General features: G+C 50.6%; 2 protein-coding genes across 3 annotated transcripts; both read left to right on the plus strand.

Moving 5' to 3' along the window:
- Window positions 1-385: 385 nt before the first annotated feature.
- Window positions 386-5,216, plus strand: ankrd33ab (ankyrin repeat domain 33Ab). 2 transcript variants are annotated; one of them, XM_056606209.1, is made up of 6 exons: window positions 386-503; window positions 1,383-1,496; window positions 1,572-1,746; window positions 2,448-2,577; window positions 3,473-3,613; window positions 4,176-5,216. In XM_056606209.1, the coding sequence occupies exons 2-6, from the start codon at window positions 1,483-1,485 to the stop codon at window positions 4,961-4,963; spliced, it is 1,248 nt and encodes a 415-aa protein (XP_056462184.1). In that variant the 5' UTR covers window positions 386-503; window positions 1,383-1,482; the 3' UTR covers window positions 4,964-5,216. The 2 variants fall into 2 exon arrangements, with proteins under 2 accessions (XP_056462184.1, XP_056462185.1); XM_056606210.1 differs by having other exon boundaries at window positions 1,428-1,496.
- Window positions 5,217-5,669: 453 nt separating this feature from the next.
- LOC130401978 (activin receptor type-1B-like) lies at window positions 5,670-14,758 on the plus strand. Its single transcript, XM_056606037.1, has 9 exons — window positions 5,670-5,845; window positions 7,429-7,671; window positions 8,219-8,485; window positions 8,805-9,035; window positions 9,916-10,083; window positions 10,274-10,430; window positions 10,835-10,959; window positions 11,072-11,202; window positions 11,722-14,758. The coding sequence occupies exons 1-9, from the start codon at window positions 5,755-5,757 to the stop codon at window positions 11,845-11,847; spliced, it is 1,539 nt and encodes a 512-aa protein (XP_056462012.1). The 5' UTR covers window positions 5,670-5,754; the 3' UTR covers window positions 11,848-14,758.
- The last annotated feature ends 472 nt before the right edge of the window (window positions 14,759-15,230 follow it).

Below are 15,230 nucleotides of genomic sequence, written 5' to 3' on the forward strand. Positions count from 1 at the left end.
GTTGTTTGAACCTCCTGTAAAGCGTTGAAACGTTAAGTATAGTATAGTTGCAGCTAAGTCTCAGTGCTGTCGTACACTTTATCAGGACTAGTGGAATGCCTCTTGTACAATCAAACGGCTTGGTCTGAAATACATTTTATTATTAATGTGCAAGTTGTGTTTTGTCTATAGCAGGAGTCCCAGGTTTTAGATTGACACGGTATCCAGTGGAATCCACTCCCCATACCGGGCGGATGAGTTGGCCTGACGCCCGGTGACCAGTGCCAGAGAGCGGCGTGGTAATCTGCTCTCAGGGCAGTGAGACGGCATGACATGTAAGCTGAGGTGTAATATCATCAGCTCCTCCCCTCCTCCTCCTCCGCCTGGCGGAGGCAGAGCCACCTGTACTGGGAGACGAGCCCCGCCGGACAGAGAGACCTGTGCTACTGTACGCTGCTCGAGTCGAGGGATCCACTGACACCTGCGATGAGATCCGCTCCGAACACAAGGAGGAAGGCGTCCAGGTACGTGTACTGTGTTTATGATAGAACAGGCTGCAATATTGTGTGAACGTCCAATCCTCAAATACTATTGCACTTTAAATATTTAGCATTTGTAGGTAACAGGTCAATATGGAAACTGTCAATGCTATTGATTGATTCATTCAAGCGATTGTTTATAGTGGTGCACAAATATGATTTTCTATGCTCGGGGAAATGTAAATTAAATAGGCATGAAAATCGATGTACAGACTGCTGTCATGGTCAACTATTGCATTGTGTACGTATGTTTCATGGGAATTAACATTTCACTGAAGTGAAGATCCAGACCTGAAACAGGCAGGATGGACTGTTGTTACCGGCTGCTACTGTTGTTACCGGCTGCTACTGTTGTTACCGGCTGCTACTGTTGTTACTGGCTGCTCCTGTTGTTACTGGCTGCTCCTGTTGTTACCGGCTGCTCCTGTTGTTACCGGCTGCTCCTGTTGTTACTGGCTGCTCCTGTTGTTACTGGCTGCTCCTGTTGTTACCGGATGCTCATGTGTTTAATGGCTGTTCCTGTTGTTACCGGCTGCTCCTGTTGTTACCGGCTGCTCCCATGTTTACTGGCTGCTCCTGTTGTTACTGGCTGGTCCTGGGCCAGTCACTCTGCATTTAGACCTTAAGGAGCAGGGCTTAGGAATGCTGAGCCAGTTAGTCAACACTAAAACCCACAGAGAGCTCCATTGGATCACAAATACACACACACACGCACACACGTACACACACACACACACACACACACACACACACACACACACACACAACCACTGCCACTGAGAAGCCGGTCTCACGTTACGGCCTGGCTGTTCCTGACCTGCCGTGCTGTTCCGTCGTGTCAAAGCACCATGTCTCTTCCACCAGGCGGACGACTCACTGAGCTGCCCTCTGATGACTACACCCTCGCAGGTGTAGGCAGCGGGGCTCCAGTCCATAGCCCACACCCCGTCCACAGAACCCCACGATGGCGGCCCTCTCCGGCCCGGCGGCACCGGGGCGCTCCCTCCCAGCTCCGGGGTCATCGTCGGGTCCGCCCGCTCCTCTCTCCCCTCGTGGCCCTCTCTCCCTCAGCCCGTCGCTCCAGAACCGCGCGCAGCCCCAGACACCGCAGCGCACGGGCATGGGGGTGTACAAGGCCAGCGCCCGCAACGACTCCTACTCCCTGGCGCAGCTCATCCGGCTCGGGGTCACCCGGGAGGCCGTCCGCGAGGTGGACAACAACGGATGGGTACGGAGACACGGGAGGGTCATAAAGCTTTGGACGGGTACGGGGACACAGGAGGGTCATAAACCACGGAGGGGTACGGAGAGAGACGCAGGAGGCTAGGGGAAGACAGGAGGGTCCCGTTCCCTCACCTGGTGTCTGTTCACTCAACTGGTCTCTGTTAGACCATGGAGGTGTACTGGAACACGGGAGGGTCACTACCCTGGTGTCTGTTACCTCACCTGGTGTCTGTTCACTCACCTGGTCTCAGATAGGTCACGGAGGGTCACTACCCTGGTGTCTGTTCCCTCACCTGGTGTCTGTTGACTCACCTGGTCTCAGATAGGTCACGGAGGGTCACTCACCTGGTGTCTTTTAAACCATGGGTACAGAAACACAGGAGGGCCACTACCCTCCTGTGTTCAGCACCTTCCAGTACGTAGGCGGGAGGCTGAATTAAAGACAAGTTCTGTCCCCCTTGACCGGCTTAGCGCGAGTGGGAGGGGCTGATAGTACGACTCTTGTAAACAAAGAGAGGCATGGGCTGGCCAGCATTTTAATTTGTATACTACATCAGTTATAGGAGGACATATTATTATTAACATCATTCAAATCACTACAGATATGTCCAGGTCAGGATACATATTGTCACATAAACAATAACTGTACAATAACTACCTTAACCGTTGCCCGATGAAGGTTCTACTGTGCTTGTTTCCTAACAGAACTGCTTAATGTTGGCGTGTCGTAAAGGCTTCCTGCAGATCGTGTACGTGCTTCATGACTGCCCCTACCTGGACGTCAACCTGCAGGACAACGAAGGAAACACTGCACTGATGATCGCTTCACAAGCAGGTGTGTACCTCCGACTTGCTAACCCTAACACTTCAGCCCGGACTGCAGCCTTAACCCGGCCTCTCGGCCTCTACCTGTCCAGGTAGGGCTGGGAGGCAGGCTTTAACACCTGCTCCACAGCCTCCTGACCAGGTAGGTCTGGGGATGATAATGGGAATCGAACCCAAGTACCTAACGGCTAGGAGTCAAACACCCTACACTGACCTGTCCCTCTGTGTGTATGTGCTGCTCTGTGATGAGCTCTGTGTGTGTCCCCTGCTCTACAGGTTACAGAGCTGTGTGTGTATCTGCTGCTCTATAGAGCTCTGTGTGTATAGCTGCTCTATAGAGCTGTGTGTGTATCTTCTGCTCTATAGAGCTGTGTGTATGTGATGCTCTATAGAGCTCTGTGTGTATCTGCTGCTCTATAGAGCTCTGTGTGTATAGCTGCTCTATAGAGCTGTTTATATCTACTGCTCTATAGAGCTGTATATTGCTGCTCTATAGAGCTGTGTGTATCTGCTGATCTACAGGTGACAGAGCTCTGTGTGTATCTTCTGCTCTATAGAGCTGTGTGTATCTTCTGCTCTATAGAGCTGTGTGTATCTTCTGCTCTATAGAGCTGTGTGTATGTGCTTCTCTATAGAGCTCTGTGTGTATGTGCTGCTCTATAGAGCTCTGTGTGTATCTTCTGCTCTATAGAGCTGTGTGTATCTTCTGCTCTATACAGCTCTGTGTGTGTGTGCTGCTCTATAGAGCTGTGTGTATCTTCTGCTCTATACAGCTCTGTGTGTGTGCTGCTCTATATAGCTGTGTGTATCTTCTGCTCTATAGGGCTGTGTGTATCTTCTGCTCTATAGAGCTCTGTGTGTGTGTGCTGCTCTATAGAGCTCTGTGTGTATGTGCTGCTCTTCAGGTTACGTGAGCTCTGTAATGTATCTGCTCAACTACTATCCGGGCGTTGACACCGAGATAAAGGACTGCCGAGGGTTCACTGCGCTCATCAAGGCTGCCATGAAAGGCCGCAATGACATCGTGGCGATCCTGATCATGGCCGGTGAGTGGCTTCCTCCGACCCTTCCGACACAGGCCTGACACCTACCAAAGCGCCTGGTTATGCTACGAAACTGGTTGGTTTCCTTGAAGAGAAATCCTTTTTACACAGATTGTATAAATGTTAGTGAGCTCTAATGTGAACCATGACTTTCCTATTGGACTGAATAACAAATATTTTAGAATAATTTCGCTGAATATGTTTTTTTTCCAACGTCATTTTACTTGACTCTCACAAAAGGCGTTCAGTTTCCGCGCAGGCCTCCGTCTCAGCCGGACGCTGGCTGGGTGCCACTAACACTCCCTGTTCCCACTGAAGGAGTGATTTCAGGGCTTTGGGAGATCATGAGGGCCCTAAGCCTTCGCTAATCTCAGGCTGAGGCGGAGGCGGGGGCAGACTGGCGGTTTCCACTGCTATGTCCAATCTCTGCTCATGTAATTCTTCTATGGTGTTGTTTTGATCTGCCACCCGTTTGCGTGTGTGCTACGATGAGACGGAGGTGTAAACAGCCCCCCCCACCCCCACCCCCACCCCCACCCCCCACCCCGCTCTCCTCCCCTCCCAGGGGCCGACATGCACGCCGTCGACTCCACCAAGGGGAAGTGCGCCCAGGAGTGGGCCCAGACCACCGGGCGCCACGAGACCCTTCAGCGCATCCAGCGCCTGCTGCAGCGGCCCCGGGCCGAGCAGTGCTGCCTGGACTACGGCCCCGAGGGGCCCGGGCTCCAGGCCGCCACCCCGGCGTCCGACCGCGGCGGGGAGAACCTCGCCCGGCGCATCAAACACACGCTGGGCTGCGTCAGCCCGCAGGAGCCACGGGACGACGGCGCCCTGGACCTCATGGTGCGCATGACCAGCGGCGTGCGCAGCCCCCTGGTGGCCACGGCGTGCCGGCCCCTCTGCCCCAGCAGCCCCCCCCAGGTGGGCAAGCGACGGCTGGCGGTGGCGGAGCTGGTGCTGATGCACACGGAGGAGGTGCTGCGCGACGGCGCTGTCAGCCACAGCGACGCCCCCGAGTCGCCCGACGCGTCCTGCAGCAGCTCCGAGGTGCTGCCGACCGTTTACTGTACCCGCGACGGCGAGCGGCGCGGCAGCATCCTGTCGCTGGCCTCCACCCGGGTCAGCGCCCTGCTGCCCCGCGGCCTGGCCCGGAGGAACAGCGTGGCGCCTGCCGGCAGCATCCCCGACATCAGCGTCAGCCGGTCGGGGGAGGAGACGCCCAAGAAGGAGAACCTGACGGTCAACCAGAACGGCTACCTGGAGCCACCCACCTGGAAGTACAACAAGAGGAAGAAACCCAAGAAGAAGGACGACGACAAGTCGAAGGACGACGACAAGTCGAAGACTCCGTAGCGATATCAAATAGAGGAGGTTGGATCAACTGCCAAAGTATCGAAGTCATAAATAACAGAACAGAACCAAAGCATGATACAGAACGTTTATGTCCGTCGCTGCTGCCATTATTACTTTTTTCTCACAAACGGTTATTCTCCTAAACTGGTTGGTTTCCTTGAAGAAAAAGCTGTACCACCAAAATTCATTTTGTACAGATTTTTTTAAATGTTAGAGAGCTTTAATGTGAACTATGACTTTCCTATGGGACTGAATAAAGAATATTTTAGAATAATTTCGCAGCAGATTTTTTTTTCAAATGTCATTTTACTATACCACCATTCAGTTTCATGGAATGATTTGTTGATGTATTTGTATTTAAGTATTATTTAACCAAAATCTGTACTCTCGAAAAGTTCCACAACTTGTGGAATAAGAGATAAGTAATGATTAGACAAGTTAAGTGGCTTACACACAGAAAATACAAGGGGATTACAATACTAAACACAAGAAAACAATGCAATCCAAAGTGGCTTATCATGTAAATTAATCTTTAAATGAATAATTGCCACATTTGAGAACAGCTCACGAGATTGCCTTAATTAAAGGAAAGAAAATATATTTTTTTCTGACAAAATTGAATATGACAAATACCTCTGGTGCTTCTGTCCTGACGATGACCTGCGCCGTGTTTCAGTCTGCTGCCGCCTAACGGCGAAGTCTGGAACAGCAGCACTGTGACTGGCTGGTAGTCCTCACACACACACTCACACACACACACTGCCAGCGCTGGGAAATAAATAAACACACGGATGTCATGCATCGGGAGTTGGTTGACCATGGCTAAAACCCGTGTTTTGTTGGCCGCTGTCCTCCAGGCAATGCTATGGGGAGCCTGCGGAGGTGAGTCTGTTTTTCCCCTACTGTCTGTCTGCCTGCCTGTCTATCCGTCCGTGTTTAAACCAGCCTCGTCTCAACATGGCGCACCAACATGAGCTAACACGGCTAACCGAGCTAGCTGGATAATAAACAAATCGCCTCGACACCCGGAACGAGGTCATCAGCAACCGTCCTGCACACTTTATATTGTGTGTACACTGTGTGCGTTGCGCTGTGAGGTTGTGTGTATTTAGTTCACGTAAACCGGCTCTGACGGAGCTGATGAGGAGACCCTATCTCACAACCCTATCATACATGACATATTATGCATGATATATTGAAACGAACCGATGTAGAACATAACGTACATGAGGACTCGGTACTCTGTCCGCCCGGCTATCATCGGGATGTTGTCAACAACGTCCCGATTGATCTACTTCGTGTTGTTATTGTGATGCAAACCAATCATCACATGTTGACCATTAACCTCCTCACGCATCACATGTTGACCCTGACCACCTCAAACGTCACATGTTGACCCTTAACCGCCTCACACGTCACGTGTTGACCCTTACCCTCCTAACACATCACACGTTGACCCTTAACCTCTCTGTGTAGCCAGCAACACTTTGCTCATTGTATTAAACTGCTGTCGATCATTCCCATTACCTGCTGTTATCCTGTGATGATGTAATGCCGTTTGGATCGTAAATGCTTCAAACCTATTTTTATTCATTTATGGGACTAAAAACATCTGATTGATTATTGACTACTGATGACTATTATGTTTTATTAGGTTAGATGGTGTACAAAGGGCTTAGATTGTAGGTCTATTAATCATTGAATCTAAATAATGTGTATTTTGTGATCCTCGAGTCACATTATTGTGTCACTCTTTATAGGACTATGTACACATACGTCTACCGTAATGGACCATCATAGTCCTATATTTATAGGTTTATCATCCGCTCATGTATAGGTCTATCATGTATGGCCTACGTCTCAATGTTACTTTGTGTAACATGATGACATGCTGGAATACATCCTACGTTATTTCCATGCATGTTCCTGGTGTTTATCTGAAGCTTGGGCTATAGAGCTCTGGCGAGAATGGCTGGGTGAGGTTCACTCTGGGAAGATCCTGGTTTGATGAGGTCTGCATGGCTGGGTGAGGTTCCCTCTGGGAGGATCCTGGTTTGATGAGGTCTGCATGGCTGGGTGAGGTTCACTCTGTGAGGATCCTGGTTTGATGAGGTCTGCATGGCTGTGAGAGTTCACTCTGGGAGGGGCCTGGTTTGACTCTCTTTAACTGATTTGGTCCATTGATATACCAGGTCAGTCACGAGACGTTGGGAACAATGGTTAAATACATATAGCTTGGGTTTTAGGTGTTTAATGTCAATGTATGTCACAAACACATTTTGAACTGGCATTTGGAACACTTCTGCCTGAAGGCTTTAGTCCTCCTCATGGTTCTCCTCATGGTTCTCCTCATGGTTCTCATGGTTCTCCTCGTGGTTCTCCTCACGGTTCTCCTCATGGTTCTCCTCCTTGTTCTCATGGTTCTCCTCACGGTTCTCCTCACGGTGTCTCCCTCTCCTCCTCAGCTCTGTGGTGTAACTGCACCACCATCCTGTGCAGGAAGACCAGCCAGTGTGAGACGGACGGGGCCTGCATGACCTCCACCTCCGTCCTTGAGGGCCAGGAGCAGCACGTCCGCACCTGCATCACCCGTGACAACCTGGTGCCCCCCGGGCAGCCCTTCTACTGCCTGGGGGCCGCCGGCCTGCTCAACATCTACTGCTGCTACACCGACTACTGCAACAGCATCGACCTCCAGGTCCCCTCTGGTGAGACGCTGACCTCAGACCACCTACTGACCTCTGTGACGAACAATAACAACACGATATATGTCAGATAATGACGTTCAGGACCAGGTTATGACTGACCGGTAATGACTGACAGGTAATGACTAATGGGTAATGACTGACAGGTAATGAGGATCAGGAACAGGTAATGATGGTTAGGACCAGTAATGACTGACAGGTAATGATTGATGGGTAATGACTGACAGGACCAGGTAATGACTGACAGGTAATGACTAATGGGTAATGACTGACAGGTAATGACGATCAGGGCCAGGTAATGACTGACAGGTAATGACTGACAGGTAATGACAATCAGGGCCAGGTAATGACTGACAGGTAATGACGATCAGGGCCAGGAAATGACTGACAGGTAATGACTGACAGGTAATGACGATCAGGACCAGGTAATGACTGACAGGTAATGACTGACAGGTAATGACGATCAGGACCAGGTAATGCGATCAGGACCAGGTAATGACAGGTACCCAGGTCCGGTCCTCTCCTCACCCTCTCCTCTCCTGCCCCTCAGCCACGTCGCGGTCGGGGCTGGCGGCGGGCGTGGAGCCGGCGGGGCCCTGGGGCCCGGTGGAGCTGATGGCGGTGATCGCGGGCCCCGTGTTCCTGCTGTGCCTGCTGCTGATGGTGGGCGTGTTCCTGTTCCAGTACCACCAGCGGGCCTACAGCCACCGGCAGCGGCTGGAGGTGGAGGACACCTCATGCGACCACCTGTACCTGGCCAAGGACCGGACGATCCAGGACCTCATCTACGACATGTCCACCTCCGGCTCCGGCTCAGGTCAGGACCGCCTCTCCAACCCCGGGGAGTCCTGATGGGACTCCCCGGGGTGCTGTAGTGGGTCTGTGGGAGGGTGCTGGTTGGGTCCTATAGTGTGTGAGGGGGCTGATGTCTGTCTGTGTGAAGGTGCTGATGTGAGGGTGAGGGTGCTGATGTGAGGGTGAGGGTGCTGATGTTAGGGTGCTGACGTCGTCCTGTGTAAGGTGCTGACGTCGTCCTGTGTGAGGGTGCTGACGTGGTCATGTGTTAGGGTGCTTATGTGAGGGTGCTGACGTGAAGGTTCTGGCGTGAGGGTGCTGACGTGGTCCCGTGTCCGCAGGCCTGCCCCTGTTCGTCCAGCGCACGGTGGCCCGCACCATCGTGCTGCAGGAGATCATCGGGAAGGGGCGCTTCGGCGAGGTGTGGCGCGGCCGCTGGCGGGGCGGCGACGTGGCCGTGAAGATCTTCTCGTCCCGGGAGGAGCGGTCCTGGTTCCGCGAGGCGGAGATCTACCAGACCATCATGCTGCGGCACGACAACATCCTGGGCTTCATCGCCGCCGACAACAAAGGTGCTGCACTCTCCGGACCTCAGTACACACTAGATATACAAGATATACTACCTCAATATACACTCTGAGGACCTCAGTACACCCTAGATATACAAGATATACTACCTCAATATACACTCTGAGGACCTCAGTACACACTAGATATACAAGATATACTACCTCAATCTACACTCTGAGGACCTCAGTACACACTAGATATACAAGATATACTACCTCAATATACACTCTGAGGACCTCAGTACACACTAGATATACAAGATATACTACCTCAATATACACTCTGAGGACCTCAGTACACACTAGATATACAAGATATACTACCTCAATATACACTCTGAGGACCTCAGTACACACTAGATATACAAGATATACTACCTCAATCTACACTCTGAGGACCTCAGTACACACTAGATATACTACTACCTCAATATATATATAGTATACACTCTGAGGACGTTAGTATATACTAGATATACTACTACCTCAATATATATAGTATACACTCTGAGGACCTCAGTACACACTAGATATACTACTACCTCAATATATATAGTATACACTCTGAGGACCTAAATACACACTAGATATACAAGATATACTACCTCAATATACACTCTGAGGACCCCCTTTATACACTTGATATACTATCTCAATATATATCAAATACACGCTAGAAATGTTGGCTCAATATACACCGATGACCCCCTTTATCCACTAAATAAAATATCTCATGCAATACACACCTGTAGTGTCTTAATACCTCTTACATTCAGAGTACCTCAATATATACAATACTATATAGTATATTCACTCCCAATATACTTATGATTCATCAGTTGAATTCTGATTTCCCTTTCCACCCCTTCCTCCGGTCGCTAAGACAACGGCACGTGGACCCAGCTGTGGCTGGTGTCGGACTACCACGAGTACGGCTCGCTGTTCGACTACCTGAACCGCTACCCCGTCACCATCGAGGGGATGATCAAGCTGGCGCTGTCGGCGGCCAGCGGCCTGGCCCACCTGCACATGGAGATCCTGGGAACCCAAGGTGGGGTGGACGACTCGAGGTTCTGCTGAAGGCCAACAGAGCTCTGGAGCTGAACCATACGACGGTTCCTTTAAGGGCAGGGGACGGAGGGGACGACCCCCTGGGTCTGAGTTAGTGACGGACCACATGGTCTAAGTAAGGGACCGCCATGGTCTGAGTCCTCATGACCCGTCTGCTTGTCTCTCCACAGGGAAGCCGGGCATCGCTCACCGAGACCTCAAGTCCAAGAACATCCTGGTGAAGAAGAACTGCACGTGCGCCATGGCCGACCTGGGCCTGGCCGTCCGCCACGACTCCCACTCGGACACCATCGACATCGCCCCCAACCAGAGGGTGGGCACCAAGAGGTCTGTGTGAACCCTCTCAGGGGTAGCTCTCTCCTGCCCGTCCAGGCAGTAGAGAGGTCTGTTGTGTCTGAAACTGCACCCCAGTGTTTCTCATGCCAGACGTGGCAAAATGTTAAGGGTATATTTACATTGATTTATGTCCTGGCACTTAATGTACGCACTTATTGTATGTTGTACATCCTGGCACTTAATAGTAGTAGTAGTAATTAGTAATAGTACTTAGTGTAGCATTTTATCCTAGCTATCTTGGTTGTATACGGGGAATGGGTTAACCTAGTGATTGTTAGTGCTTGACACTTGAAGGAGTCCCCTCCCAATGGAGGGAGCCCCATGAGGACCTGTCCGTCTATCCCTCGGGTACACGGTGGAGCCCTATAAGGTCCGTCTGTCCGTCTGTCCCTCAGGTACATGGCGCCGGAGGTCCTCGACGAGAGCATCAACATGATGCACTTTGACTCCTTCAAGTGCGCCGACATCTACGCCCTGGGGCTGGTGTACTGGGAGATCGCCCGCCGGTGCCACAGCGGAGGTGAGTCAGCTCAGTCTGCGCCTCGGCGGGGCGGGGGCGGGGCGGGGGCGGGGCGGGGCGGGTCGGGGAGGGACTCGCTCGAGGTGTAACCCCGGTTCCCGCTCTCCCCCAGGGGTCCACGAGGAGTACCAGCTGCCCTACTTCGACCTGGTGCCGTCCGACCCGTCGATCGAGGAGATGAGGAAGGTGGTGTGCGACCAGAAGCTTCGGCCCAACGTCCCCAACTGGTGGCAGAGTCACGAGGTACGGAGATGGAAAGGATGGATTTGAAACTGTCTCTCATGCCAGTGTGTCGGCCGTTTAAAGTCTTTACAGAACTCCCAGCTACCTGCACTTGCTAATTATTCTTAGTTTGAGACACGTTTTATTGATATGATTCAACCCTCCTGTCTCCCATCTCCCATCTCTGAACTCCTCCATCTCCTCCGTCTCCTATCCTTGTCTCCTCATCTCATTGGTCTCCTTCTGTCTCTTCTGTCTACTCTGTCTCCTTCGTCTCCTCCGTCTTCTTTGTCTCCTTCATCTCCTTGTCTCCTCCGTCTCCTCCTTCTCTTTGGTCTCCTTGTCTCCTCCGTCTCCTCCTTCTCTTTGGTCTCCTTGGTCTCCTTGTCTCCTTGGTCTCCTCCTTCTCTTTGGTCTCCTTGGTCTCCTCATCTGCTCGTCTCCTCGTCTCCTCCGTCTCCTTGGTCCCCTTGTCTCCTCCGTGTCCTCCTTCTCTTTGGTCTCCTTGGTCTCCTCGTCTGCTCGTCTCCTCGTCTCCAGGCGCTGCGCGTCATGGCCAAGGTCATGAGGGAGTGCTGGTACTCCAACGGCGCCGCCAGACTCACCGCCCTGCGCATCAAGAAGACCCTGTCCCAGCTCAGCGTTCAGGAGGACATTAAGGTCTGAGCTCAGTGACCGCGCAGCCCTGAGGACAGCTCACCACCTGGGGAAGGACGGACCCCTGCTCCCCCCCCCCCCCCCTCTCTACGGGACGCAGGAACACAGGCAAGCCTTTGGAGAGCAGAAGCTGAAGGTGAACGCCAGTGGCTCTGTAAATCGTCACTCCATTAACACTCCTGCCAGCACCGAAGCCCCTCGATCGGAGCTCCCTGAAGCCCTACCTCGTGACCCGGCCAAACTACTGAACCGCCCCTCTCCTGTCCGTCGTCGGTCCGTCTGACCGACCGACCGACCGACCGACAGACGGATCCTTCCGCCCGGCACTGTACAGAGGAGATCAGGATGTGTAAATAATATCGTTGTGTTGTGATAGTCCACCGGACCCCGCCCTCTTCAACCAGCCCCCCCCCCCTGACCCCGGCCTGCTCCCTGGTGAGGCCAGCTCGTGGTTCCTCGTGAGTCCCACCGGTTCCTTTGATCTCCGTTATACAGGCGCACGTTTCCTCGGCAACACACTGGAGAGCTTACTGAATAATCATGTTCTGCTCGACGGCAGTCTCCCCCTGGATGTCGTGCAACCTGTTCGGCATGTGGTCCAGCCTCCCTTGTACAGGCGGACCCCAGATCTGTCACTGCGGTCCAATCAGTTCTTAGCCCCTTGGATGGGCCCACAGTAGTGGTGTAACGGTTCACGGGTTACCCGTGATCCGTACGGATCAACCCTCACGGTTCGGGACGCGAGTGATCCGCGGATCGGCTGATAAAAAAAAAAAGAAGAAGTTGTGAGTTCACGTGATCAGTGCATGTTTACATGCAAGGACAATTCCGGTATTTACAACATCATTAAGTATCGTAGCGAAATACAGTTTCTGTCGTTTTATTAGGCGTTCTGTAAATCCCATTGAAACCGTAACCGTAACCGGAAATGTTTATGTTTGGTTGTAGTCTTTTCGCTCGGTTCTCCGTATCAACAGTAGGGCTAGAACCGAGCGAAAAGACTACAACCAACCCCCCTTGCAATGTTCAATGAGTCTTCCATCAGAAATGAGTGGATTTACAAAATGCCAAATAAAACACGACATAAACTGTATTTCGCTACCATACTTGATGAAAAAAAAAAAAAAGAAGATGAGGATGTCTGCATTGCCTGGGAAGAGTGTAGACTCTAAAATCTCCCCAGGCAATGGAGACATCCTTAATGTTAAATTGTAAATCCAGGGTTAGGGATTATTTACTATCCATGTTAATAAGAAGAAGGAATAATGCCTCAGATTGCAATTTTTTTAAATATTGACTATGCTTAAAGGAAGCAGGATTATTACCTAACTTTGTGCTTTATTTTGTTTTTACACATTTGAAGATATTATTTAAAGTTTAAATTTGTCTTGTTATCTTTTTTGTTGTTGTTGATCCAAAAATGATCCGACCCGTGACTCAAAAACCGTGACACGATCCGAACCGTGAGTTTTGCGATCCGTTGCACCCCTAGCCCATAGCCTCTCACCCCACGACTGACCCCAGATCTGTCACAGCGGTCTGATCAGGTTCTTGGCCCCTCGGATGGGCCCATATCCTCTCGCCACGCACGCACGGTACCTCCTCAGGTGTTCCCCCAACCTTCTGATCCACAGCTCTGCTCTGTGTGACTTCAAAACCAAAACCTCTAAACCCAGCAGACCCGGGTCGAGTCGATGGAAAGTGGAGACGCGCGGTAGGCCTGCGGCTCCCGGCTGGGGACACGAGACGTCTCGTCTTTCAAGCGTCCCCTACAGAGACCTCTGTCCTGACCTACCGTCACCATAGCAACGTTAGGAAGAGGGGGCAAGCAGGTCAACCACTCCTGGTTAGATTAACCTTTTGCCAGATTTAACACACTCCAGTAGGTTGAAGAAGAGGTTATTTGTTTGTGCTTGAGGCTCACAAACTATTACTGCTGTACATAGATTATAAATACAATCAGTTGATGGTCGTTTGGTATTTAGATCACTTGGTGGAATACACTTTGATACTCATCTCAAAATGCGTTGCTATCCTCGATGGTTTGATGTACGATAGTGAACCTTCAATTACTACGCACATATTCTGTTGCTCGTCGTGTTTCTGTCCACCCATTGGTCCGTGTCGTTCCAGCTCCTCCCCCTCTCCTTACCTCGCCACGCTCAGCCAGAATGTCTGTATCCTTCTCTTTGGGGCTCTGTGCTAAACAGAACAAGGTACTGCTGATGTAAAGTCTCTAGCACATTATTTATAATATCCTTTCCTCATGCTGTGAGTTTCTAGGAAATCCTTTGAAGGTGAAGACTAACCTGATGGTGACAGGTTACACTAGCCCGTGTTTGTTCAGGATTTCCTCACTGAGAGGCAAGGTTTCCACGTAAACCTCACCCATCGGTTGTATTACTCTGACTCACGCAGCAGATTCGATTTTGTATGATCTGGTATTTCTTACAAGTCCTGGGGAGAGTTTGTTTAGCACTAACTGTAACCTTATTATTCGTGAAACCTAACTACTACTGATTCATCTCGTGGTATCGCACATGAACTTGTATTTATTGGTTAGAATGTATGCTTTACCTGCACTGTTTTGTTGATTTTGCACACATCTCTATGAGGATAGTCAGTGGCTGGAGGCTCAGAGATGGATCTCTACAATCATAACGTCTAAATGATCCCCAACGTGTACAATTTAAACATGTCTTGCCTAACAATTTACGTGATTTATCTTTTTAAATAATATTTTAAGTACACTTAAAGATAAGCAATGAGACTTCTCATATATTACTCAAAGACCAAATGTTTGCTCACACACACGATTGATATTTCCTCAGTCTCAACACTACACTGTACTTACATTATTGAATTAAACATATATTTGACTTTCCATGAAAAATGAATAAAATGTACTATGGTTCGGTGATTTGTTTCCATGTCCTCATTTATAGTTAACACATCCCTTTTGGTATGTTGATGTCGTTTATTGGTTCTACTCCCCTGGGTTCAGACCCATCAACGCCTTTGAACAACAAGATCAACTGCTTCTCTTCGTGACTACTGAATGTCTCATCAGGTATTTTGAAGAGCAAGAGTTTCATGGAATGCTACTGCTGGCCAGGGCTGGTGTAGAAGAGCGCTATTATATGAAGTTACAGAAATAGATTTAACCCAATTAGTCTCGGGTCGTTCAGGTCTTATTTCAAAAGGTAACGAGGTCACCAGAATGCAATTTATGTCGTAAGATCCGCTACAAAGCCTCCGTACTCCTTAAGCAGAAGAAATGCGGTCCCGGGCTGCGTAACGTAAGAAGGCACTAACCTCAAAAGTCATTCATCAAAGCTGCACCAATCCAAACAGGTGGATCAAGTTCGGACTCGTTTGGTTTGTTCACCTTC

The sequence above is a fragment of the Gadus chalcogrammus genome, chromosome 13 (assembly GCF_026213295.1).
Source record: "Gadus chalcogrammus isolate NIFS_2021 chromosome 13, NIFS_Gcha_1.0, whole genome shotgun sequence".
In the NCBI taxonomy this organism is placed as follows: domain Eukaryota; kingdom Metazoa; phylum Chordata; class Actinopteri; order Gadiformes; family Gadidae; genus Gadus; species Gadus chalcogrammus.

Coding starts and splice junctions, on each gene's coding strand:
- LOC130401978 (XM_056606037.1), top strand. CDS start 5,755: ATGTCATGCATCGGGAGTTGGTTGACCATGGCTAAAACCCGTGTTTTG. Junction 10,431..10,834: donor CAGAGGGTGGGCACCAAGAG/GTCTGTGTGAAC, acceptor TCTGTCCCTCAG/GTACATGGCGCCGGAGGTCC. Junction 10,960..11,071: donor CCGCCGGTGCCACAGCGGAG/GTGAGTCAGCTC, acceptor GCTCTCCCCCAG/GGGTCCACGAGGAGTACCAG.
- ankrd33ab (XM_056606209.1), top strand. Junction 1,747..2,447: donor AGGTGGACAACAACGGATGG/GTACGGAGACAC, acceptor GTTTCCTAACAG/AACTGCTTAATGTTGGCGTG. Junction 3,614..4,175: donor GGCGATCCTGATCATGGCCG/GTGAGTGGCTTC, acceptor CTCCCCTCCCAG/GGGCCGACATGCACGCCGTC.